Source organism: Manihot esculenta, chromosome 16 (genome assembly GCF_001659605.2).
Source record: "Manihot esculenta cultivar AM560-2 chromosome 16, M.esculenta_v8, whole genome shotgun sequence".
Taxonomy (NCBI): Eukaryota; Viridiplantae; Streptophyta; class Magnoliopsida; order Malpighiales; family Euphorbiaceae; genus Manihot; species Manihot esculenta.
The window spans coordinates 3,510,369-3,538,291 of NC_035176.2; the positions used below are offsets into that span (position 1 = coordinate 3,510,369).

At 35.6% G+C, this 27,923-nt stretch overlaps 2 protein-coding genes across 3 annotated transcripts; both read left to right on the forward strand.

Annotated features, from left to right (window-relative positions):
- Positions 1–181: 181 nt before the first annotated feature.
- LOC110604072 (receptor-like protein 4) lies at positions 182–19,223 on the forward strand. 2 transcript variants are annotated; one of them, XR_002486201.2, is made up of 10 exons: positions 182–464; positions 3,155–4,222; positions 15,907–16,054; positions 16,526–16,597; positions 16,708–16,779; positions 17,018–17,089; positions 17,169–17,246; positions 17,441–17,622; positions 17,900–18,153; positions 18,677–19,223. XR_002486201.2 is itself a non-coding variant. In XM_021742143.2 (9 exons), the coding sequence occupies exons 1-9, from the start codon at positions 389–391 to the stop codon at positions 18,019–18,021; spliced, it is 1,890 nt and encodes a 629-aa protein (XP_021597835.1). In that variant the 5' UTR covers positions 182–388; the 3' UTR covers positions 18,022–18,512. The 2 variants fall into 2 exon arrangements, 1 of the variants encoding a protein (XP_021597835.1); XM_021742143.2 differs by lacking the exon at positions 18,677–19,223 and having other exon boundaries at positions 17,900–18,512.
- Positions 19,224–19,722: 499 nt separating this feature from the next.
- LOC110603443 (ethylene-responsive transcription factor 12) lies at positions 19,723–22,084 on the forward strand. Its single transcript, XM_021741173.2, has one exon. The coding sequence runs from the start codon at positions 21,344–21,346 to the stop codon at positions 21,830–21,832; it is 489 nt and encodes a 162-aa protein (XP_021596865.1). The 5' UTR covers positions 19,723–21,343; the 3' UTR covers positions 21,833–22,084.
- Positions 22,085–27,923: the final 5,839 nt, after the last annotated feature.

Sequence of the window (27,923 nt, forward strand, 5' to 3'; positions counted from 1 at the left end):
GTAGTGGGACTGCCATTTAATGGAGAAATAGCGCCCCATTAGACATCGAACAACTCTGATGGAGACTTATGAGCTTTCAGCACGTTGGATTAGAAACTGTCCACCAAGGATAATGGACCCCATAGGCACTCCAGCACCTGCTCATTTCGCGATTCAACTAAATGAAGAAAAGTGCAAAAAATTAAAAAAAAGATCTAAAATGTTCGTTGTTTGTCATCAGTCTCCCCTCTTTCTCTTTACTTACTTTTTTTCTCTCTTAAAAAAGCCAACGAAAACTCAAAAAGATTGCAATCGCCAGGAAAGAATGAAGCTATAGAGAGAGAAGGGGAGAGAAGGAGAGAGCGTATTTTCAAAAACAAAACGGAAGAAAAGCAAAATTCAAGCTCAAATGCCGAGATTTCTTCTTCTTCATTCATGGCTTCTCATATTTTGCTTAGTTTTCTCCACTTATTTGGCAAGACCTTGTGAGTTCTTTCACTTAACTTTATTAGTTCTGTGATTCAAATTTTGATCATACAATGCCCGGGGATTTTAATTACGGATTCTTATAGTAAGTTTGTCTTTGCATTTTAGTTGATTTTCTTCATAGATTAGTGTTTTTTTTTCTGAATGTGTAGGCATGCTTATCGATTATCAACTGTTTCTTGTTTGGTTGATCATGGATTTATATCTTTCGTTTATCTTTCGCATTGATGATTCACTTTTAAATCTGATGGAGATGGTAATTAGCAGTTTGAATTTATACACACACATATATGTATCTATGTATGTATATATGTAACAAAGCATTAAGCTCAAACTAGTTGACTTGGCTATTTCTATATTTTTCACCACTCAGGACTGTTCAAAAGCAATTCAATTCCATATTAACATAAAAAAGTTGTAAATCTTTTGAGCTAATTCTCTCAATATCATCTTAGGTTGGACTGATCACATCAACTTAATCAGCTATCTCTTATTTTATACCTTATATATACTACATGCACTTTTTGGTCAGATGTATTATCATACCACCATTTATTCATCGTACTTCCATCATACGCATTTTGTGTGTCGGCTGGCCAAACCATAATTTTCTAGAGCTTTCTTTTCACATTTCAGGGATTCCATTTCAACCATCATTTTAATTCTATGAGTTATATCCATATTTATTGCCCCTTTTTTAGGACTGTAGAATCTAAATGCTTCACTTGGTTGCTTTTTGTCTCCAACATTCTACTCAATCAAACATCACTTCCATTCCTTCTATGAAAGCTAGACTCACAATACATATATTTTGTGTTACTTCTAATTTGCCTAAAATCTTTATTCTCAGGAGTCCTTTACAATTCATCCATTAAAATCATTTGCAAATAACATGCAAAATGAGAGATTTTCATGAATATGACTAGTTAACTCATTCATAACTAAGATAAATAGGTACAGACTCGAAGCTGATACTTGATGTAAACATACTGTCAAGAGAGAACTCATTTATAGCCTATCCAACTATTCTTACACTTGTGATCGCTCTCTCATACATATCCTTAATGACATTTATATATTTGAGATAAATTCATTCCATCTCCGGTACTTACCAAAGAACTTCTCTCAATATTCTATCATGTGTCCCTTTAGATCAATGAATTTCACATTGAGGTCTTTCTTACTCTCCTTTTAAATTTCCATCAATTCTGTTGCTAGAAGATAGACTCTGTTGTAGATCTATTAGGGATAAGACCAAACTGGTTCTTTTATAACTTAGTATCCTTAATTATGCATTCAATCTCTTTTTTCCATATCTTCATCATGTGACTTGTTAGTTTAATATCACAATAATTGGTACAACTTTGGATGTCTCTTTTGTTTCTAAGGATAATAACCAAAGTTCTCTTCATCATGTGACTTGTTAGTTTAATATCATGGTAATTGGTACAACTGTGGATGTCTCCTTTGTTTCTAAGGATAATAACCAAAGTTCTCTTCATCTACTAATTGGCATCTTGCCAAAAAAAGTGTTGGAAAAAAGAAGGAAATGAAAACTTTCTTATCCTTCAGTTTTTTTTTTTTTGGTTATCAGCTTCACTAAGTAGGGAAAACTTTACTACACTAGACTTTGTATGGCTAAATCCATTCAGTCAATGTTGATTTAATAATTTCTGTCAGCAAACAACTAGAAATGTAGGGATACTTTGCACCTCTTTTATATATTTTTTTCTCTCACATGGTCAGGATGTAAGATTAATGTACCTAGAAATTGGAATTACATGAAAAATAAAGAAGGAAAGAAGTGAAAGAAAAAACCATGAATCATTGCTTCACTCTACTATCTATTCTATAACTATGTCTTGATGGTTAGTAATGATGGAGCCAAAATTGATTATTTCTTGTCACAAGGATTATTAGGTTTTTGTTGGGAGAATATACACCCTAGTCAAGCACTTACTAACCTGTTAGATTTTTGGCTCATATTCCTAGAAGGATTGAAAGACTTTGCTAATTAGGGTCGGGAAATAAAATATTTCTCAATAAGATGGAGTATTATTTCCTGGATAGAGTAAATCTTCTATTATTGTTTTATTCATAAGTTCAATTCCTAATTAGATTAGGACTAAAATTATTGACACTATAAATTGGAGTATTATATGAGATTATTTGGTTGCCTATTGAGGAGAGGGGTTTTTACCCATTTCAATCCCATGGGGGAAAGAAGAAAATATTTCGGCCTAAGGTGGAGAGAAGGCATAGGATTCAAGTAAGAGGAATTCTTGTCCACTAACGAGAGGGTTATTTCCCATGAAGTTGAAGACACTCTTTCTAGTGTATAATATAGTTATAATAAATATATTGAGTTATTCTTATAAGAGAATGAGAGAGGCTAACTAATGAATTTATTATTAGCATTTTAAGGTGAAAGATGAATGCATGTGGATGTAGCCTTGTATTGAGAAGATGAACTACATTAAATTCTTGTATTTTGCTTTTATTATTCCTAGGTGATTTTCCCAGCATAACCTTTTGAACAATAAAATAAACTAGGACCTCTCAATGACACAATAATGTTTCACATTCAAACAAAGTTGATCTAGTTGCTTTCTTTAGCTTGGAGATTACTTTGTTGTTTCGCTTGCTATTTTGGTGTTGAACTTGTGAAATTTGTTTTTTTTTTTCACAGCACCCTGGGTCATGCGCATAAGCTGTGGAGCTCGTCAAAATATGCATACTCCACCAACCAACACACTTTGGTATAAGGATTTTGCATATACAGGAGGAATTCCTACTGATTCATCTAAGACTAGTTATATTGCTCCTCCACTTAAAACTCTCCGCTATTTTCCGCTATCTGAAGGTCCCAATAATTGCTACAATATTAAAAAAGTGCCAAGAGGACATTATTCTGTAAGGATCTTCTTTGGATTGGTTGCACATCATGATCCTGATCCTAATTTTGATAATGAACCTTTATTTGACATTTCTATCGAAGGCACCCAGATTTATTCTTTACAATCAGGTTGGAGCAACCATGACGATCAAACATTTACTGAAGCGCAAGTGTTCCTCACAGATGGTACTGCCTCGATTTGCTTCCATAGCACTGGTCATGGAGATCCAGCAATACTTTCGATTGAAATTCTTGAAGTTGATGATAAAGCATACTATTTCGGCCCAGAGTGGGGTCGAGAGGTAATCCTCAGAACATTGAGCAGATTGAGTTGTGGCAATGGGAAGTCAAAATTTGATGTAGATTATAGTGGGGACCGATGGGGTGGAGATAGATTATGGAGTCGCATGACTACATTTGGACGGAATTCTGATAAAGCTATATCTACTGAAAATAGCATTAAGAAGGCTTCAAGTGCACCAAACTTTTACCCGGATACTCTTTATCAGACTGCCCTTGTTAGCACTGATAGTCAGCTAGATTTGGCATATACAATGGACGTAGATCCTAATAAAAACTATTCAGTTTGGCTACACTTTGCTGAGATTGATGTTTCAGTCACCGGTGTAGGGCAAAGGATATTTGACATCCTGATTAATGGTCATATTGTATTTGAAGGAGTCGACATAGCCAAAATGAGTGGGGATCGTTATACGGCTCTTGTACTGAACACAACAGTTGCTGTTAATGGGAGAACTTTGACAATAACCTTGCGCCCTAAAGAAGGTAGCTATGCCATAATCAATGCCATTGAGGTTTTTGAGGTTATCACAGCTGAGTCCAAAACTTTATTGGAAGAAGGTACAAATTCTATGCTGCTTTTCATTTTGATGAATTTAAGTTTGTTTATGTGCATGCATGATTCCATATGGTTATAGTGCTGCTATGAAGTTCATTTAGTTTCCATATATGACATCTAGCAGTTGTTTAATGCATTAGAATTACTCCATTTTTGGGGCACTGCTTTCCAATTTATGGCCTGAAATTGGTCAAAACATGCATGTTACTGTCATATTGACATCTGATTTTCATATTTCTGGTATCATTTAATGGATCGTAACAAAAGTATTGAAGACCTTTGTTTGCTGATCAAGTTATCTTATGATTATCTATCCAGTGTCTAGCACTTCAAAAACGTTTTATTTAAATAATATATTTGGTCAATGTTAATATTCTAACAAGAAAACAAGCTGTTGGTGCCCCATCGATTGAAGTAAAATCAAGTCAGTTCTGTTACTTATCCTCTGCATTAGAGATTATAGAAGTAGTACTCTTCATTCTGTGGATTGTTTAAGCAAATGAAATTTGGAGGTTCTTCCCATAGCTCTGATGGGCACACAAAATTATATTATCACTAATGGAGAAAGTCGAGAAGATTGTTGTTATAGTGGTTTTTCTTTAAGAGAAACCACCAACTCATGGTAATAAGGTAGTGAGAACTGAAACTTTGATGAAAGGAAGAAAAAGAGAGCAGAAGATTTAAGAGAAAATACTTGATTATTCCCCTCAAGCCAATTGGGGTATATATACTACTTACAAGAGTATACACTAGGTAAGAAAATAAATTAATTCCCTAATTATAGCCTAATCATATCCCAATCATATCACACAATCATATCCCTAATTACCACTACAAATCTAGGCTATTTATAGAAATAATCTCAACACTCCCCCTTAAGCTGGAGCGTACATATCATATGCTCCAAGCTTGTTACAAATATACTCAATTCGTGGTCCTCGAAGTGATTTTGTGAAAACATCAGCTAGCTGATCATTTGAGTTGACAAAGCTAGTAGAAATGCATCCGGACTCAATCTTTTGCCTAATAAAATAGCAATCCACCTCTATATGCTTCGTCCTCTCATGAAAAATTGGATTTGATGCAATATAGAGGGCAGCTTGATTATCACATATCAACTTCATTTGGCCAGTATCACTATATTTCAATTCCTAAAGGAGTTGCTTCAACCAGATGAGTTCGCATGTTGCTAAAGCCATAGCTCGATAGTCTGCTTCTGCACTTGATCTTGTAACCACACTCTGTGTTTTACTTTTCCAGGATATGAGATTCCCTCCAATCATAATACAATATCCTGAAGTAGATCGTCTATCTGAAGGGGAACCTGCCCAATCTGCATCAGAATAGCCAACAATTTGTGAGTGACCCTTGTCTTCATAGAGTAGACCCTGTCCTGGAGCTCCTTTGATATATCTAAGAATGCGAATGACTTCATCCCAGTGACTACTGTATGGAGTTTGAAGAAATTGACTAACCACACTTACAACAAAAGAAATATCTAGTCGTGTGATAGTGAGATAATTGAGCTTGCCGACTAATCTTCTGCATCTAGCAGGATCTTTAAGTGGCTCCCCCTGTTCAGGAACAAGCTTAACATTTGGATCCATAGGAGTGTCCACATGTCTACAGTCTAACATGCCTGTTTCTTCCAATATATCCAAAGCATATTTCCGTTGAGAAATTGCAATACCTGTTTTAGACTGTGCCACTTCAATTCCCAATAAATATTTCAGTTTCCCCAGATCTTTAGTTTGGAAATGACTGAACAAATGTTGCTTAAGCTGAGAGATTCCATCATGATCATTTCCTGTAATAACAATATCATCAACATAGATCACCAAGTAGATGCATCTATCACCATTATAACGAAAAAATATAGAATGATCAAAATTACTTCAAGACATTCCAAACTATTGAACTACAGTGCTAAATCGTCCAAACCATGCTCTTGGAGACTGTTTTAGCCCATACAAAGAGCGCCGAAGACGACATACTAAGCCTGACTCCCCCTGAGCAACAAACCCTGGAGGTTACTCCATATAAACTTCTTCAGCGAGCTCTCCATGAAGAAAGGCATTTTTAATGTCCAATTGATGCAGGGTCCAGTGATTAATTGCAGCCAATGAGATAAGGAGGCGAATAGAAGCTATTTTGGCTACGGGAGAGAAAGTATCACTGTAATCAAGCCCAAAAATCTGTGTGTAACCTTTAGCTACAAGGCGAGCTTTAAGGCAATCAATTTTGCCATCAGGTCCCACCTTAACTGTGTAAATCCATCGACAACCAACAGTAGACTTACCAGGTAGTAAGAATACTAGTTTCCAAGTTCCATTATTATGCAGAGCAGTCATTTCCTCAGCCATGCCATTACACCAACCAGGATGATCTAATGCTTCTCTAACTGTCTTGGGTATGGAGACAGCAGACACAGCAGAAACAAAAGTATAATAGGAAGGAGACAAACGATGGTAACTCACAAAATTATAAATGGAATGAGGATTTTGGGAAGAGCGAATACCTTTTCGAAGAGCAAGAGGAGTAGCTGCTGTAGTTGAAGGCATGACCGAAGTAGGTGATGACGGAACGGGAGGTGAGTCATTAGAAGTACCTGCATTAGGGAGAGAAATGTCATTGTTATTAGTAGATGGGTGAGACCGACGTGTATAGACCTGAAGAGGTGGCATAGGAGTGGGAGATGGACACACTTGTGGCAAAGAAGAAATAGGAGCCGGAGGTACAGGCAAAGCGCTAGGGACAAAAGTTTTGTGTGTTGGACTAGAAGAAAAGTAAGGAGAGGTTTCAAAAAAGGTGACATCTGCAGACATAAAATATCTGTTAGTAGTAGGACCATAACATTTGTAACCTTTTTGAAACCGTGAATAGCCGAGAAAGACACATTTAACTGATTTGGGTTGGAGTTTGTCTTTGCCAGGAGTATGATCATGAACAAAGCATATACATCCGAAAACACGCAGAGACAACTGGGTGGTATTCTGGTTAGGAAATAGGACAGAATGAGGACTTTGATGCTGCAAAACAGAAAAAGGCATTCGGTTAATCAAGTAACAGGCGGTGAGGACAGCTTCCCCTAAAAAACGCAACGGAACATTGTGATGTAGGAGTAAAGTGTGGGCTGTTTCAATTAAATGCTGATTTTTCCGTTCGGCAACTTCATTTTGTTGTGGAGTATAAGAGCAAGAAGTTTGGTGAGCAATACTTTGAGTAGACAAGAAATGAGTGAATGAAGAAGACAAATATTCTCTTGCATTATCACTTCGCAGTATCTTAATGCGAACACCAAATTGATTATGGATTTCAGCATAAAACTTTTGAAAAATAGGAAACAAATCAGAATGATTCTTCATCAGAAAAAGCCAAGTGCAACGAGAATAGTCATCAATAAAGGTAACAAAATATTGAAATCCCAGAGTTGTACTAACCCGATTTGGACCCCAAATATCTGAATGAACAATGTCAAACATAGAACTAGCCCTATTATTGATTCTCTTGGGAAAAGAAGCTCGAGTTTGCTTCCCGAGTTGACAAGACTCACATTCTAAAGAAGGCAAGGAAGAGATGCTAGGAACCAGTTTTTGTAACTTGTTTAGACTTGGATGTCCCCAACGACTATGAATGAGTTCAACGGAGGTGGAAGACACAAAAGCAATTGAAGAGTTAGAAGTGGAAAAATAGTACAATCCTTGTGACTCATATCCTGCTCCAATCATCTTTCCAGTACTCCAGTCTTGCACAACCACAAATTCAGTAGTAAAAATGACTGAATAGTGAAGATCTTTAGTCAATTTGCTAACAAAGATTAGATTGTATGGATAGTCTGGGGTAAATAAAACATTAGTAAAGGGGATAGAAGGAAGGAGATATATGTTACCGATCCCTTTAACTTGAGTTTGTGAACCATTAGCTAATGTGACTTTAGATGATGTGGAAGGTGAAACAAGAGTAGAGAAAAGGGAGGGATTACCAGAGATATGATCAGAAGCACCAAAGTCGAGAATCCATGAACCAATGGGTAAAGACTTGGTTAGATAAGTAAAAGAATTACCAGAATGGGCAATATTTGATTGGGCCATAGAGACTGAATCTGAATTTGTATTGAGGGTGTTTTGATTCTCAGACATGTCGAGAGAGATTTTGAAACAACAAGGGACCAAGTAGGAACCCAAATCTGCAAACAGAAGCCAAATCTGCCAAAAAGAATGTCTGTGAATAGTAAATCTGACGATCGTACCTACTTGGCTTTGGTCGCCGGTGCCGGGCAAAGCTGGGAGAAGAATCGTCGGCGTGAAACGGTCACCGGAAAGTGGTGCACGCGTCCGTGCGTGGATGAAAGACGTGTGAAGGCAAGTTGATCTGATGACCGGACCTACTGGGCTTTGGTCGCCGGCGCCGAGCGAAGCTGGGAGAAGAATCGCTGGCGTGAAACGGTCGCCGGAAAGTGATGCACGCGCCGGCGCATGGCCGGAAACAAGTCTGTGCGAGGTGGCACGTCTAGAGGCGGTGCTTCGCCGGAAAGTAGATCAGAGGCCGGCGTGGAGAATGGGCTGGGTGGTGAGACTAACTGATTTCCAGAAAGTCACCAAAGCAAGATGTCAGATCTGCAACTCAAAGGTGAACCAAATTTCTTAGCTCTAATACCATGAAACTTTGATGAAAGGAAGAAAAAGAGAGCAGAAGATTTGAGAGAAAATACTTGATTATTCCCCTCAAGCCAATTGGGGTATGTATACTACTTACAAGAGTACACACTAGGTAAGAAAATAAATTAATTCCCTAATTATAGCCTAATCATATCTCAATCATATCACACAATAATATCCCTAATTACCACTATAAATCTAGACTATTTACAGAAATAATCTCAACAAGAACAATGAGATTGGCATCTTTAGTGTATTGTCACTTTCTCTTCATATCATTGCTATGAAGTGATGTTGTCTTGATAATGCCATTAAAATTTGGAACTTGAAATGAGTTGAATCATTTGAGGAAATCCACCACTGCACCTTATCTGCTGGAGGGAAAATAGAAATGGTGAACTTATAATATAGCTTAATGTGCTGCTGCATGAGAATGGTATTATCAAATAGGCAAAAATATGAGGATGCAGGACAGACTCGAATTATCTGTATGAATACAAGCTCAGGTTAGCAAAATAGGCAAAATAAATGGTAGAAAATGGGTATAAGGCTTTGGGTCTTGATGTAGTTGGAGACTGGAGTATGCTGAAGTGTGATTAGAGGTACACTGATGGAGCTTAAAAGTTGCTGAAATTTTACGGCAGCAGGGGAAAGAGTTTCATAATGCACATTGTGAACTGAAGGGGAAAGGATTGGAAAGTTGATCCAAGTCTCCCACCCAACAAGTGATGTGAGTGCACGTACAAAAGACGGGGTAAAAGTAGAGGTGTACTGCATGGAATGAGGTTGGATGATTGAGTGGTTTCACAGTCGAGAAGCCATCATGGGGGAGGATGTACAAGAGACAGTATCAAAAGAGAGGTCTACCTAGGGAAAGGAGGTGGGATGACCTAGTGGAAAGGAAAGAGGTCAGAAACCACGTAAAGGAGGTCAGATGGCCAATATTAATCACTGTGAATTTGTTAAAGAATTAATGGATTATTTGAAATTTGTATATTTTGGCAAAGGGAATATTTCTCGTGTTTATGATATGTGTAAAGCGTTTTATCGAGCTGAGAAAAATGATAGAATTCTGACCTCTTATTTTATGGATTTTAAAAGAGTATGAGGAACTTAATGTCTTGATGTCTTTTAGTGCATATGTGAAAACTTAACTAACTCAACGAGAGTAAATGGCTGTTATGAACTTCCTTGTAGGTCTCTCTCCAGAGTTTGAGACAGCTAAATCTCAGATTCTTTTTGACTCTAAAATATCATCGTTACATGATGTTTTCACTAAGGTTTTGTGTACAAAGTCTCCAATTCCTTCACACACCACTAGTGCTCTTTTAGTCGCAATGATAATGGCAGACAGAATAACAGAGGTGAGCAAAGGGGAGGTTTTAATAGTGGCAAAGGATCTCAGCGTCTTGGGAAAGCAGTTTTTACCTTTGAGTCCAGTGGAACTATTTGTTATTACTGCCGTGAATCTGGACATATAAAAAAGACATGCTTGAAACTTCAGAATAAGAATCAGCGCTTGAAATGGCACATATGGCAGTTGAGGCCTCTTCTAATAAGGGAATTTTGATATCTGCAGATGAGTATACATATTTCACCCAGTACCAGTCATCTCTGCAATCTTTTGACCCCTTTATCACTGCAATTGTCGAGTCAGGTAACTCTACTGCATGTCTTGTGTCGTCATCTTCTAAATGGGTTATTGATTTTGGTGCTATCGATCATATGTCAAGTAATTCTACCCTTTTATCCAATCTTAAGTCTCATGCATCTTCTTATGTTACTCTTGTTGATGGCACTAAATCTTCTGTCATGGATTCTGGACATGTCAACTTAACTCCTTCTCTTTTTGTATCATCTGTGTTATGTCTTTCTAAGTTTTCCTTTAATTTGCTTTCCACATGTCAACTTAATCCCTTCTCTTTTTGTATCCTCTGTGTTATGTCTTTCTGAGTTCTCCTTTAATTTGCTTTCCGTTAGTAAACTCATTCATGCACTGAATTGTTGTGTCTCATTCTTTTCTGATCATTGTGTTTTTTTAGGATCTTTCGACGAAGCAGATTATTGGTAAAGGGTGTGAGTCAAAGGGTCTTTACATCTTGGATTAGCAACTATCTAGATATCTTGCATGTTCCATGAGGTTAATGCCTTTTGATGTTTTTATCGTTTGGGGCATTCTTCTCTCTCGGCTTTGAAGAAGTTATGTTTACAGTTTCTCTCTTTGTCTGTTCTAGATTGTGAGTTCGCCAAACATCATTGTTTACCTACAGTGTCTTAAGTCAATAAATGGGCTTCGTCCCCCTTTAAACTAGTCCATTCAGATGTTTGGAGTTCTTGTCCTATCGTGTCTAAGTCTGACTTTTAAGTACTTTGTTACTTTTGTTGATGATTTCTCTTGCACTACTTGATTATTTTTAATGAAGAGTCGTTCATAATTATTCTTTATCTTTTGTGCTTTTTATGCTGAAATCCAAACTCAATTCAATATTTCCATTCAAATTTTGCAAAGTGATAATGCTAAAGAGTATTTTTCTGGGGAATTTCAATCTTATTTGTTACAAAAAGAGATTCTTCATCAGTCCTCCTGTGTTGACACTCCTTTACAAAATGGAGTTGCCGAAAGAAAAAATCGACATCTTCTTGAAGTAGCCAGAGCCCACTTATTCCGGATGAAAGTACCTAAATGCTTTTGGGTTGATGCTGTATCTACTGCTTATTTTTTTATCAATCGCATGCCCTCCTCCATCCTTCATGGTGATATCCCTTATAATATTTTGTTTTCCAATAAATCTTTGTTTCCTATTGAGTCACGTATTTTTAATTGTACTTATTTTGTTCGTGATGTTCGTCCGCTAGTTACTAAATTGGATCCCAAATCACTCAAACGTGTCTTTCTTAGCTACTCTCGACTTTAAAAAGGGTATCGTTATTTTTTCCTGATCTTAATCGGTACCTTGTGTCTGCTGATATAACATTCTTTAAGTCCACTCCATTCTTTCCGCCATTATCTATTTATAATACCCAAGGGGAGAAAAATGACCTCTTATTATACACTGTTTGCTCTCTGTCTCCTCAGACTCTTCATGCACCTTCCGCTCATGTGCCAGGTCGGCGCTCCCATTTATCATGTTTATTCTAGATGCTTAGAGGACTCTGACTATGCTCCGTTACCAACTTCTTCATCGATAGATCCTGCTTCCACCAATCCTTCACCGTCTAATTTGGATTTTCCCATTGCTCTTCGCAAAGGCAAACGTACTTGCTCTCATCCATTTCGTCTTTTGTCTCTTATAGTCAATTATCCTTTTCTTCTCGTTGTTTTGCCACTGATTTAGATTCTATTTCAGTCCCCAAAACTGTTATTGAGACTTTATCTTATCCTGGTTGGCGTGCTGCAATGGAAGAGGAAATGATAGCCCTAGACACTAATGGTACTTGGGAGTTGATGTCCTTGCCCCTAGGAAAGCGGGCTATTGGGTATAAATGGGTGTTTGCAATGAAAGTGAACCCTGATGGATCTGTTGCTCGCCTCAAGGCCCGTTTAGTGGCCAAAGGTTATGCTCAAACTTATGGCGTTGACTATTCTGATACATTCTCTCCAGTTACCAAGCTCGCATCTGTTCGATTGTTTATTTCTTTGATAGCTACACATGATTGGCCTTTGCATCAACTAGATATTAAAAATACTTTTCTCCATGGTGACCTTCAGGAGAAGGTTTATATTGAGCAACCACCTGGTTTTGTTACTCAGGGAGAGTTGGGCAAGATTTGTAAACTTCAAAAATCCCTCCATGGCTTGAAACAGAGTTCTCGGGCATGGTTTGGCAAGTTTAGTAAGGTGGTCCAACAGTTTGGAATGAAGATGAGTAAGTGTGATCACTCAGTGTTTTATAGAAAGTGGAGTAATTCTGCTTGTAGTATATGTGAATGATATTGTTATCACAGGAAGTGACATTGCTAGCATTACATCTCTAAAAGAATTTCTCAAAACACAGTTTCATACAAAGGATTTGGGCTACTTGAAATATTTTTTGGGCATCGAAGTTATGTGGTGTAAGAAAGGCATTTTCTTATCTCAAAGAAAATATATTCTTGATTTATTAGCAGAAATAGGAAAATTGGGTGCTAAGCCTTGTACTGCACCAATGACCCCTAATCTCCAACTTACCACAGAAGGCGGTGAGCCATTTGCAGATCCTGAAATGTACCAAAGATTAATTAGCAAACTGAATTATTTGACAGTGACTTGTTCTGATATTGCATATTCAGTGAGTGTGGTAAGTCAGTTTATGTCCTCCCCTACTGTTGCTCAGCGGGATGCTTTGGGACAGATTCTTTGCTACTTGAAAGAGGCTCCTGGACGAGATCTCTTCTGTGGTAACTATGAGCACTCAAATATTGAATATTTTTTTTATGCTAATTGGGCAAGCTCGAAGGTTGATAAGAGGTCAACCACTAGATATTGTGTTTTTGTGGGAGATAGCATGGTCTCATGAAAAAGTAAGAAGCAAAATGTGGTCTCTCGTTCTAGTGCGGAATCTGAATATCGAGCCATGACACAAGCCGTGTGTGAAGTATTGTGGGTGCGTCAACTGTTGAAATAGGTTGGGTTCACAAATTCGCTGCCTGTTAAGTTGTGGTGTGATAATCAAGCAGCTATCCACATTGCCTCCAATCTAGTATTTTATGAGAGGACTAAACACATCGAGATTGACTCACTTTGTTCGTGAGAAGGTCCAACAAAAGATAATCTCAACAGGATATATCAAACCGGAGAACAGCTAGGAGATATCTTCACTAAGACTCTAAATGGGACTTAAGTTGATTATATATGTAATAAGTTGGGTATGATTAACATCTATGCTCCAATTTGAGGGGAGTGTTATTGGTTATAGGAAGTAAATATTGATAGATCTACTAGTTGCTTAATCTTAGGGATTGCATAATCATAGGTTTGATTTCCTTTCCTTTCTAGATACGGTTTTTCATGTATAAATATGTTGTAATTTCTATCGTAAAAGATAACAAAAATGACGTTTCTACAAGCTCATAAGAAAAAGAAACAAGTGTGATCAGGCACCAGATTCTCTCTTCCCCTTGAGAATCGCGTTTCGAGTATTGTGTACCTAGACGCGATATTTTTGCGTTACAAATCATTGGGAGATGCGATCTAAGTCACCAAAATAGAGGTTCCAACAAGAAATGAAAAGATGGAAAGAAAGAGGAAAGAAGAAAGGTAAAAAAATATGCCTGTATGCAATAGTATGCTGGCACAAGAGAAAAAAGAAAAAGAGGAAGAAGAAGAAAGACTATAACAAAAGAAAAATAAAATACATTTTAAAACAATTTAAGTGAGGTGGTAGATTTAAGTGTTAGTGGAATAGATGGCAGTGTTAACTTGAGAGTATAAATTACTATTTTATTAGCTAAACTTTGAAATATTTTTAGAAAATATAAATATGATCAATTATTAGTCATATTTTTAATTATGTAGACATTATTATTTATTGCATAAACATAAGTTACATTCCCCAAATTAAATTGGACACCAACTAAATATACCACTAATTGAATTAGCATATTAAATTGGACACCAACTAAATATACCCCTAATTGAATTGGCATACTTATTAAGTCTACCCTTCACGTACTCTGTATTTCATTAATTGGCATACCACGTGCCTGTATAATGACTCAAGAGTAGCATGATCTAGGCAAAGATATTACGCAATATAATGGGTTTTGTAATTGTAGAAGTTAACCAGTATTTTATTTTTATCAATCATATAGGAGAAGATTAAGCCATATCCTGGATCACTTTTGCTTTCTAATTTCCAGCATGTATATCTACACCTATAATCTGAATAAGAAGGCGTGGAAAAGTTTTAGATCATTTTTTTTTTTTTCCTTTTGCTTTTTGCTAATGTTGCTGGCTCCATCATTGAGCTTTTAAGGTTAGAGCTCTTAGGAAACAACATTGGTTGGACAAAGAACATGTTCAATTCCTCTTCACTTATGATCATACAATGATGTGATCAGTATCTCAGGACCATATCAAAAGTATGGCATCAGGATTAGTAATAAATGGTAATTGATGCAGTGAGATTAGTGAATTTCATTAAAATGAAAGGAATATGAAGCTCATGGAGAAATTGTTTATAAAGAGAAAAGAATAATAACAAGTGCCAAATAAAGAAGAAAATAAAGAGAAATCTTGGACTGCTTTTCTTTTATGGAAAATCTTCTGCATTTTTTAGCATTTGGGTCTTTTGGAAAATTGGGCTTTAGAAAATAATTTTCCGCTCAAGAAATCTTGCTGTTTTCAAGAGGAAAACATTTTTTAAACATTGACAAATTCATTAAATAAAAGGGAAACCAAGGGAAATGAAAAATACAAGGAAACTATGCAACTACAGCCCCATTGCTCTACAACATAAAGAAGGTAAAATTTTGGAATCATGAAATAAATATACAATTTTAAAATTAGAAATTGTTTTAACTCGACTCAGATTGTAAAAATGCCCTTATTTGACTTGAAAGGACCTATTATTTGTACTATATAATATCAAGATAACTACTTATTGAAAAGGGTCACTAATCTCATAAATAGCAATTCCTCCTCCTCCAATGCCTAAAGCTTTCTTCAGTTCTTCCAGTGAAAAAGGAAATTTAATACAGTAACTATTTTATCATAGGAGTAATTGGGAAAGGTCATGAAATTTTTTCTCCATGACTGTGGGAGGTCTGGATCACTTTTTGTATGGTCATCTCTCACCATCTATTTCCACCATACATTTCTGCAGCAGCTGTTTGGTATCAAGATATTGGTTTAGATTTTGTCTATCCTCGTTCTAGATCTTAGAAGATAATGTGGTTTTTTGATCTTATGATTTTAACACTACCAGTAGTTATATTCCTTAGTATGAAATGCATATTTGGACAAATATCTTTTGGATGGAAAATGCAGCTTTTCTGAAATTGGAACTTGTGCAAGTCATTACTAATTTTATTACTCTTCTTTGTTCCAGTTAGGGCTTTACAGGCATTAAAGGGTGCATTGGGTCTTCCACTTCGGTTTGGCTGGAATGGTGATCCGTGTGTTCCCCAACAACATCCATGGAGTGGAGCAGAGTGTCAATTGGATAGAGCTAGCAGCAAATGGATCATTGATGGACTGTACTTTCCTGATCCTGTATCTCGTTTTCATTTTATTTCATTTGCTTCCAATTAATTCCTGAGATTATAGTTTTGACTCTTTTGCTCCTCTGTTTCACATTTATCATTACCTTCTCAGTTTTTCCATCTGCTCAAAATGTTTTGAGTGGATTGTCCTTTATTGATGATAAGTTTGAAAAATGGGCATCTTGAAGTTGGTACAAGACATGACTATGCAGTTGACTTTTTAATCTGCTTGTTTCATGATTTACATTGAAGTTATCTGCATGGCCTCTTGGATATATATATATATATATACACATATATGTGCATGTGGTTTGTTCGACCAATTTTCAGTTTTTTTAATTAATTGTTCCTTTTAACTTTTTCTACAAGTCATTGAACTATTGAGCAATCCTCTTCCAATTAATTTGGCACTGAATGCAATTACTTGATGGTTAAGATATTAAGAGTTATCTTCTCTATGGTCAGTGGTCTTGACAACCAAGGTTTGAGGGGCTTCCTGCCAAATGAAATATCTGGGCTTCATCATTTACAAAGCATGTAAGTGTTTAATACATGTCTTCCACTAGTTTCAATTATGCTTTCAGGATTTAATTCTTTTGAGATCTTTGTAGCTTGTCTGCGCTTACCTTTTTTTTTGGCATTTGCAGAAACTTAAGTGCTAACAACATTCATGGGGCTATTCCACCATCCATTGGAATGATAACCAGCTTAGAAGTACTGTAAGTGTAACTTCTCCATTTGTCCTAGCCTGATGTAGTAGCTGCGATTGATTTGTCAGAATGAAGGTTTAATTATACAAAGCACAAACTAATGCATGCAAAACTATATTTATAAGAAAATGAAGAGTTCAAGTAATTCTGCTTAACTTGTTCTTAGTTGCATATAATCTTTTTTTTTTCTTTGATTTAGGGTAGATTGCATCAATACATTGTCTTATCACATCTAGTTGTATGGCAGGGACCTCTCTTACAACTTCTTTAATGGATCAGTTCCTGACAGCATTGGACAGTTGACATCAGTGCGGAGATTGTAAGAACTGTCACATGGCTAATTAATTGCTAGTGTTTGAATATTCAGAAGAGGACTCTAATTCAAGTTTTAATTGAAGGAATCTCAATAGCAACTCTCTGTCTGGAAGAGTCCCAGCTGCATTAGGAGACAGGCTTTTGCGTGGAGCTAGCTTCAAGTAAGCTCTTATAAATGTTGCTGCTAAAAACTTTACTGGCTTTGGATTTTACTCTATAACATGCTAAGACAAAATATATGCGCACATCAGGGTTAAATTTCGTTCTTATATAAAACAGATGAGTAAAGTAGAAAGTTGAAATTTCTTGGCATTTGGTACCAAGTCTTCTGGAATCCTTACAGTGGCTTTTGCAGTTTTACCGATAATGCAGGTCTTTGTGGTATGCCTGGATTGCCTACTTGTGGGCCCCACCTCTCTGCTGGTGCAAAAATTGGCATTGCCTTTTGTGCATCTGTGGCTTCCCTCCTCATGGTTATCTGTTTGATGTGTTGGTGGAAAAGACGACAGAATATTCTCCGAGCACAGCAAATTGCTGGTAAGGACAAACACTGATAATTGACAGCATGATTTAATAGTTCATCTCTTCTTATCAAATTGGGAATTTCTAGCATTATAATGTTGGATAATAATGCAGACAGCTAATCATAATCAATACCCTAACTTCCTTCTTGACTTCCTCGTATACAAGTAAAAAGAAATTAGTCTTAGACCATGTAGTTTTAGACAATGGATCAAACATGAAAGCCTGCTTTAGTAACATTAGGCTTCTGTCGGGTGCAAATTTACATCCTACCTTATTTTGTCTTTAACAGCAAGAGGTGCTCCTTATGCAAAAGCAAGGACTCAAACGGCACATGATATCCAGATGACAAGGCATCACAATCATGGTTATGCAAGGACAGCCGTTGAGAATGGGCCTAGCTTACTGTCATGATTAATCAACCATCGCCTTCAGAATCCAATCCATTTGAAGTTTGTTCCTGCTTTGGTTTCTGGAATTGGATTTGCTCCTAAATATGAGTCCCAAGACCTGATGATTTGATTTGGCACACTCGTTGAATTAATGGTACTTCCTAATGTGCCCATTCTTTCATGATTTTGTTCTGTGAAGTTGAAGAAGCTGGTTACAAAGCCCGCTGCATCCATCCAGTATCATCAAATGCCACATACAGTGAAAATTCATGTTCATTTTTTTTTAGAATTCTTTGCTTCTATCCCGACAAAGTAAGTTGCATATAAGGTAAAATATAAAGTTAGTTTCAAAGGAACATGTGATTTGTGTCCTGAAGCGGCACTAGTCCAGTCCAGGTTGAAAGGATAGTAGGATACACAATTTTAGCTTAGTTTGCTTTTTCTTTTTGTTAAAAATGGATGTTGTATGACGTTATCTTTAAAGAACAGAGGCATGTAATTGTGCAACGGTCAGTGCTGCATTTCCTCTCTTCAATTCTTAGTAATTTCCTTTTTTTTTAACTATGTATCAGCATCAGCATGTCCTCGTGATGATGAAAAAGAGTGAACTGCCAATTAGTAATAAACTAATAATTGCTCTGATACTGATGACTAATATTACACTTTGTGCCTTTCAGAGAGATCCTTTTCGAGCAGTGACGAAAAGTGATGATATTAATGGCAAGTATGCGGTGAAAAGATTCTTCTGCTTTTGTTTAAAGTAAGCAAGCACAGGTACTCATCGTCTTAGCAAGTCTAGTTTCTCCGTTTTAGCTCAGAATCAAGTAATGGTAAACTAAAAGTTATGCTGAGGAGAAAGCTTAGCTTTCCTAATTAACCTAAGAACATAAGCATTACCATTATTTGAACTTTGGGTGGTGAATTGAAGAACACGATTAAATTTGTCAGAACATAATTTAACCTAGGGTAGCTGGTCTGTACCAATGGGCAGTGGGCTGTAAGCATAATTTGAATTTTGGTGAGCGAGTTTGGGGGCTCGAAGCTGAGGAAAGCTGACCTCATACCTCAGTGGTGTGAATTTTTAGCGCAGTTGATATTTTGGACCACAATAAATTGTTAAAATTGCCCTTCAGCAATCCTTTTGCTTTTTGTACTGTCACCACTTAATTTCACTTTGCTGTTGGGCTGTCAATGAGGATGGGGAAAGGGGGAGGATAACTGTTACCATTGTCTCTTTTTTAGCATTCTATGCGCCTTTGCTTCCTCCAAATTAGTGGCAGCAGCTACAGTTCATTATGAAAGTATAAGAGACTCATTAGACCACTGTCACTAAAAAGGCCCTATTAATGAACTCCATTGATGTGAAACAGACATATAGCCTACCAAGAATACCGAGTATCTTAGGATGGATTTGAATGACATATATTTGATCTAGAAACGAGTTGGGATTTATTAAATGATAGTCGTCTTGGATTCAAGCTAGATTCAAATGTTACTCTACCTTAACTAGTTTATATGAATAATTAATTAAATATAATTTATAATAATATTTTTTGTAGTTTTACACATTTTGAATATTTCATATGATTTTTTTAAGTTTAAAATATAAATTACTCTTTTAAATGTGTTTATTTATATTATTAAATTAAAATTTATAAAATCAAAGGGATTTGATTATTTTTTTTATAATTGATTTTGAAATGAGTTTCAATAATCTAACTTAAAGTTTAATAAGTTTGAGACACGTAAAAATATTAAATATATCAAATAGGTTCAGATTAAGATAGGACTGTTTTCATAGGTAACTCACCTGCCACCATCCCTAAATAAAGGAGGATTGTTAAAGTAATTAAAGACTTCTAATGGCCATATTATTTTTCTTTTTCCAAAGAATAATTATTTTTAATTAGATATTCTTTTTATTTCAAGTAAATATTTGAACTAAAAATCCTAATCTCGCAAACACAACTTCAATTCCGGTGTAAAAGCAAATTGTTTCACATTTTTCTTTTCAGTGATATAAATACTAGACACGAAATTTCTTTAATAACTTTCAGAGACAAACGGGTTTCCTTTCAGCGTGGAAACAAAAACATAGAGGTAGCGGTTCCCATTTAATTAGTTTCGCAAAGAAAATTTAGACCAATAAAAGAAATATTAATATTATTATGCAGTGGTCCCAAGTAACATTGCTACTGAGCTATCAGCCATGTGTCCGATTCTTCCCAGCAAACCAAACCCACGAAAACAACCAAACAAATTAAAAATAAATTCCCATTACCGTCCCACACGTGTCCGTGATGTAATAATACCCAAAATTATAAAAAATAAATTAAAAATAATATACAAATATATAAAAAAAAATTGAAGCAAATATCACTAAAATACCTTCTTCACGTGAACATGTGTCAGTTTCCTGCAGCGGCTGAGCCCTGAGGCTGAGGCTTCAGTCACAACCATCATCCTCCACCACCATCCTCCTCTACACCGTGCCACTTTATTTATATTTATTCACTTTTATTACCTTTCAGAGAGGACCCCCAAAACTGAGTCAAACACGCCATCTTTTCCATTATAACTCGACTCGGTCCTGTCTCCTGCAACTCAGACACCACTCCCCTATGTACCCTCCACGTGGGGACTCTGTACCCTGCCCTTTCTCTCTACCCATTCTGCACCTAAAACAACACCTATCCTCCAATTATATCCCGACACGCCACCTTCTCTCTATAATCAATCATAATCCCTTCCCTTTCTTATACAATTTTTCATTTTCTATTCTCATTAAAAAAATATATAAATAAACTACTATAATACTATAATAAATGAAATAGAACCAAACAAAAGGCAGGCGCCGCTCAGCAGCGCCGTACAACATGGGTTTAGGGCTGACATCATCACCACCGGCGCGGAGACTACACTACTCACATGACCCACAAACTCCCTCTCATGTCTAATCAGGCGGCGGCTATCTGCCCCTTTTTTTATTTGAATTTGACGGGACCCACTTCCCTTTTTTTCAATTAAAGCTGGTTTCTCAAATATCCATGTGAATATCCATCCTTGTGTCTCCACCGTTGATGCCAATCCAATGGCGGAAGGCTAACATGTGTATAAAATAGAGAGATAGATGGAGGCTGTCAATTCCTTTATATAAACAATTACACATTAAGCTGGTCGTGCCGTCTTGCCGACGATTACGGGTGACTACGTGGGTCCCTCCACTTTTTATACACTTCTTTTCCCTCTTCTCTTTTTAGAGCTGTTTCTCTTCCCTCTTCTTCTCTCTGGACCGTAAAGTTTGCTTTTTTTATTCCTTACTCTGTTGCCTGCTGCTTCTTCTCATGGCGTCTTCAAGGGAAGGACACTACAGGGGTGTGAGGAAGAGGCCATGGGGTCGCTATGCTGCTGAAATACGTGACCCTTGGAAGAAAACTAGGGTTTGGTTGGGTACATTTGACACACCTGAAGAAGCTGCACTGGCTTATGATGGTGCAGCTCGTTCTCTCCGTGGAGCTAAGGCTAAAACCAACTTCCCTGCTCCAGCCACTGGTCTCTCTCTCGACCTCAACGCCCCATCTGATTCTCACGATCGTTGGAGCTCAACTGCTGGTCACCGCTTCGCCTTCGGTGAGTTCCTGCAAACTGGGCTTCTTAAAGAGATTAACTTTAACGGAGAATCTTCTGGGTCCGTGCCAAATGAGATTGCTGCTACTACTGCTGGTGGTGCTGGTCCTCCGGTGCCGGATACTGGTGTTCAGCCGTCGTTTTTGGGGATTGTGCCACGTGGCTTGCCTATAGATTTGAACGAACCTCCACCGTTGTGGCTGTAATATTACTTACGACTGACGATGAGCTCTGTGCTAGCTAGTTCCCGTAGGACATTTTCCGGCTGGTTTTAACTTTACTATTTCCTTCTAATCTCCCTTTTTCTTGCTTTTTATCTCCTTTTATCTTATGTTTCAAAAGGGAGTAAGAGTAACATCAAATCATTAGCATAAAAAAAAAAAAAAAGACAACTGATCCATCTGTATATATATGTGTTCCTGTGTTTTTATGAACACCCTTTTTTTCACCTATTCTTTTATTATAAATTATAAATTATAAATATATTAATAGATGGAATGTTATATATATCCATAGTTGATCTCAAGCTTTCCTTATCTTTTTTCTTTTCGTTCCTACCAAACACAGCCTTAGTATCTAAAAATGGGTATGGATTCTCTTACTTTGGAACAATACATTATGAACCAGAAATGAAACTCCTACTTTGCATTGCTAGCGTTTGTATTGCACGTGCTGGTGAGTCGAGCGTGTAGGGGTTGGACTTTTTAAGGAAAAAAAAGGGAAACGAAAAGCCAATAGTTTTGGTGGAACGCGAAGGCAAGCGTGTGGGTTAGGATTTTGCTTTTGGCTTTCAAATGGGAAAGGAGCAGAGAATGGGTTGTGAGATATATTTAGCAAAAGAGCAGCGTACGAATTGGGTGAAAATTAGAACCACTCGCTGGTCAAAGCGCGTGTAGTACAAAGTGACCAAATTGCCCTTTGTCTAAATGTAGTTTTTGTTTGTCCCAATTCCCAATAAGCAGTGTCATTAATTACTAGGAGTGAGTGATTAAGTAAATTAACGTTGTTAAATTAACGAGATTTGTTTTTGTACGAGAATCTGCTTATGGGTTTTTCCTCTTTTTGTTACGTTATCTTCTCGTGAGATTATGGAAACCATTGCATTCTTGTGATGGATAAAGTTCATTTGCCGCCGACTACTACTGCCTTTCTTTCTTTTGTTTTTTTTCTCCTTGAGAGGGAAGACCATTTTCTAGTATTTATTCTTTTCATTTTTATTTGTAATTTAAGGGTTTTTTTAATAACAATAATTAAATAATTAAATCACTTAAATTATAGAAATATAATTCTTAATTTAACTAAATTATCATTTTTCTTATTTACACACTCTAATTATAATAATTCTCTCTCCATTAATTTATTAATAGAAAAGTGAAATAATTAAAAGGGAGAAAACTAAATAATAAGATAAATTTTAAGAAATTATAAAATTTAAAGTAAAATTGAAAGAAACTAATGATATAAATATAGATAATTTTGGATAAATTAACTAAAAATGGAAGAAGGGGTAATATTAAATCATTTTATTTTAATAACAAATTGAAATTATAATCTAATATAATAAGAACAAATTTGAGATTAGTTGTTTTTTTTTTTTTTGGAAAATATAAGGAAAAGATCAACCAATGCTTCCAATTTATTTATTTATTTATTAAATTTTATTAAAAATTAAAAGATATTGTGAAAAATTTATTGAAAATAATATAAAATTAAATAGAGTTATAATAATTAATTTATATGTTATTATAATGTAAAAAAATAACAATAATTTTGAGATAATTAAAAAAATAATAAAAATAATAAAATGGAGAGATTATATGAAAAGGAATTTAATTAGAAACATTTTATACCATATTCTTCTTAGGCATTTACAACTAATATGAAAATGCAAAGAATATTTGAAGAAAGTTTTGACTATTAGAAGCTATAAGAGAGGAGGCAGCACCACCCTATCTCAGATAAGTAGATAAGTAAACGGTGATATTTCAAGATCCAGAGAATAGAATTTATAGTAGTTGTGTAAACTCTATTAGAGAGGAACTCCCTTTTATTCCTTTCTCATTTGTTTGTTAGCGACGCTTAACGGTTGCTACAGTGCCACTTGTCTATATCACGCGGGTCCGTACATACAAATAATTTTTCACCATGCTAAGCAACCATTTAATTCCTTTGGCGCGCAGGTGGGTAGGACTGCAAAGTGACTGGATCTATTGTCCTTTTTCATGTCATGTCACCGAGTTGGATTTTTACTTGCTGGACTAGACTCGCGGGTGACCGAGTCTACTCCCTGTGTCTGGGTCAGAGCTGGAGATGCGGGACCGGTCGTTGAAGAAAGACTTCATGGACTTAGGGCCAATATCGTCTTATTGAGCCCAATATTTTCTTGGAGCAGCGAAACCAAACGATCATCAAATGAAATCATGGTGATTCCATTAGTAGCTTCCAAAATCCTGCATTATTTATGAGCTCAATAATTTGCTTGATCGCACAAAAATGAGTTTTACATATATAATATAATACATGTATTTTATTATTACCGGAGTTCATGCACGATAGTAATATTTTAATAACAGTGTAAAATTATTATTTTAATATTATTAAAATAATAATTTAACAGTCGCGCAAAAATAACAAATTATTTATGTCACAATATGACAGTGTAAATAGATATAATAATTTTCTAATATTTTTTGTTTGGGTTTATAATTTAATTACATATAATTATTACCATAAATCTATTTTATAGTAGTGACGTGTATATGTATGGTCTTGAAGACAAATCACTCTTTAAGGCATTTATATTTTATATGCTAATCTCAATAATGGAGCATAGAGTATAAGATTTATTTTGGAAACCCAATTGAAAAAAAAAAAAAGCAATATATCATATAGGACACTAGAGGCTGCCCATGAAAAGAAACAAGAGGTGTCGGCTCCAAGTGGGATTGGGTAGTGAACAAGAAACACTCACCATTAAAGCAAATGGAATTAAGAAAATTGGGCACTAGTGATAATGACTTCTTTTTTTTCCTTTTCTCTCCTTTAATTCTTTATTGACTTTATAATATCTCTTTCCTTGGCTATTGGCTATGATGTACATATGCCTCGTTTGGATACTGATTACTCTAATCTAATCCTTATTATGGTTAAGTAAAAAACTATAATAAATTCCATTAGGAGATAATTTGATTGATTTTTCTACTTTTAATTTTTATTTTTAAAATTTAAAAATATGTGAAATTACGATTTTGAGTAATTACATTAATTTATTATGGATAAATTTTATATCGGTTTGAAATCGAGATTATATGTCTCTCATAAGAGTTTTAGATATTTCTCTCTTTTAAATTAATTTTTAGAATGAGTTAAGTCTTAATCTAAATTTAATATAGTACCAAAATTTTTAATTGATATTGAATAGACGTGTCTTTATATTAATAAGTAAATCAGAGAGATCGATTTTTGAAATTTGAAAAAAGAAAAATTCATTCTCAATAGAAAACCTATAAAGTGTGGTAGAATATTTCATGGGCTAATATAATACAAAAACAATATGTCACATTCAACATATTTTTGTAGGTGAAGCAATACTATAAAGTAAGTGGAGAGGGGAATGAATCAAACCCACAAAGACAAATCTGAAGAAAAAAAAGTTAAGAACAAAAGCTTTAATCACGCGATTAGAATCTCTTTTTTAAAAATTACGTGTTAAATTCATATGAATTAAGAAGTGAGATAAGATGATACGAGATTTTTTCTTTAATTAAAAGTTTTAATTTTAAATTTTGAATATTAAACATATATTTTTAGAATTTGAGAAATAGTAATTTAATCGTTAATAAATTGATATATTATAATTTAAATTAATCGAAACTTTATATTAAAAAATAATATGATTAGATTGTAAGAGGATGGGCCCTACAAAAATATTGTTCTGTTAAAAGATAAAGGCACAATGTATTAGTCAACGTTTTCATTTTCAACATTTTTGTAGGACGGTGCCCTTTATCTATAAAGTAAATGTCAACTACAATTCTGAATGTTCCATCCAACCACTAAAATTATAGAAAAAAAAAAAAAAGAATTCTCCACGTCTCATTCTATTGTCAATTTCCTATTAAAGCTTCCTTTAAATTGAAATTAAGAGGTGAGATGCATTTATTTTAAATATTATCAAATAGTAATTTACAATTTTATAATTAAAATATATTAAAAAATTACAGTTAATATAATTTAAAATATATATATATATTTGTTGTCCCTTGAGGCAACCCAAGAGGGGGTGAATTGGTTTTATAAAAAATTTAATGGCAAAGACAAGAAATTAGAAAAGAATAGGGAAGAGAAAAATCAACACAAAGATTTATAGAGGTTCAGCTATCCAAGCCTACGTCCTCTCCTCAAGCTCCACTTGAGAGTTCAACTCCACTTGAGAGTTTAACTCCACTATCAAATCTTCTTTGGGTGAAGATCAAAACCCTTACAATCTTAGAGCAAGCCTTTGCTCTTTACAAATCTCTTTTTCCACTCAAGAGCAATTCTTTGCTCAATGCCACACTCACAACAACAGAATCTCTCAATCAACCTTTACTCACTCAGAAAAGCCAATCAATTACAACTCAAAACAAGCTTTCAAGAAATCAATGCTTTGGCTCAAGGTTTTGAGAGAGAGAGAATGAAAAATGCTGTAATCTCAATAAATATTTGCTTAGATGGTTGTTGTAACCCCTTAACATCAAAAACAAGTTGTATTTATAGTTCTATCATAAATATGGCCGTTGGGGATGCATTAAATGCAAATAGAGCCGTTTATGTTCAGAAATAACCGTTATACCGTGCCCAGAAAAACTCAGGTTCGGCGGCCTAAGCTTAGAGTTCGGCGGCCGAACCATTTGAGGTGAAGAAACTATTCCTTTAAAAAAGAACTTTCGGCGGCCTAAACTCAATGTTCGGCGGCCGAACATGGTGGACTTTCGTTTCTGTTCCTCACTTTCGAAAGCCAAACTTTAGGCTTCGGAGGCAGACCCAAAACACACTTTCGACGGCCGAAGGTTAAATGTTCGGCGGCCGAAAGTGTGGGACTTTCGTCTCTGTCCCTCACTTTCGGAAGCCGAAGGTTACACTTAGGGGGCTGGTTGAAAACCCACTTTCGGCGGCCGAAAGTCAATGTTCGGCGGCCGAAAGTCAATGTTCGGCGGCCGAAAGTCAATGTTCGGCGGCCGAACATATGGGATTTTCGTTTCTGTCCCTGACTTTCGGAAGCCGAAAGTTGTGTTTAGGGGGCACAAAATCCCTTCTTTAAAACTTTGAAAAATCATAACTTAGGCTATAAAAATTCATTTTTCAATCCGTTTGAATATTTGTAACCTATATTTTTAGATCTTTCATTTTGATGAAAAATATTTTCAAAATCACTTCTTTTGAAAAATTTCATTTTGGTCCCTGAAAGTCAAGTACTTCAAAAAAGTGGCCATATCTAAAAGAACTTTTAGAAATGAAAGAACCCTTGAGCCATCACAATTAATTACTTAAAATTCACAATGAATAAAATGACAAGCATAATAAATAAAAATACTTTATGATCCCTTTCTTGTAGTATGCTTCCAAAATTGGCACTTTTCACTTTTGTGACTGAAGCAATATCATTTGTTTCAATAAGGGACCTGCAAGCTCAATACAAACACTCTTGGAAATAATTAGTAGCACACCAATCGTTTATTAATCATCAAAACAAGGATTAGGACATTTAGGTCCAACAATCTCCCCCTTTTTGATGATGACAAACAATTGGTAAACATTAGGATAATAATCATAAGTGTAGTGTGTGCATTTTAAAAAAAAATTCTCCCCCATAATGTGCTCCCCCTGTTAAAAATACTTTATGCCATATTTAAAAAGTGAGAAGGCACATAAGGGAGGTTTTGACTCAATGCAATGCTATGAGATGTAATGGATCCTATATGAATGAATGAGTCCCAACAAAAATGCATCTCAAATGAATACACACAATATCCACAAACCAAGAGAGATTAGTCCCAACAAAAATGCATCTCAAATGAATACACACAATATCCACAAACCAAGAGAGAAAAAAAATTTAATCCAAACGAGTCAAATAAAAATAGCCAATATCCATAAAAATTATCAAATGTATACATAAGTAATACCATCTCTCCCCCTTTTGACATCATCAAAAAAAAAAATCACAATATCAGAAGGGAAAGAACAACAGCAACTAGATAAACAACAAAAAAATATCACTGAGGCGGCTGAGGAGGTGGCACTCCAGATGACTGC

What these genes read in the sequence shown, in the direction of transcription:
- LOC110603443 (XM_021741173.2), top strand. Translation starts at nt 21,344, where the DNA reads ATGGCGTCTTCAAGGGAAGGACACTACAGGGGTGTGAGGAAGAGGCCA.
- LOC110604072 (XM_021742143.2), top strand. Translation starts at nt 389, where the DNA reads ATGCCGAGATTTCTTCTTCTTCATTCATGGCTTCTCATATTTTGCTTA. An exon ending in AAATGGATCATTGATGGACT is followed by an intron (nt 16,055 to 16,525) that starts GTACTTTCCTGA and finishes CTCTATGGTCAG; the next exon opens with TGGTCTTGACAACCAAGGTT. An exon ending in CCGAGCACAGCAAATTGCTG is followed by an intron (nt 17,623 to 17,899) that starts GTAAGGACAAAC and finishes TGTCTTTAACAG; the next exon opens with CAAGAGGTGCTCCTTATGCA.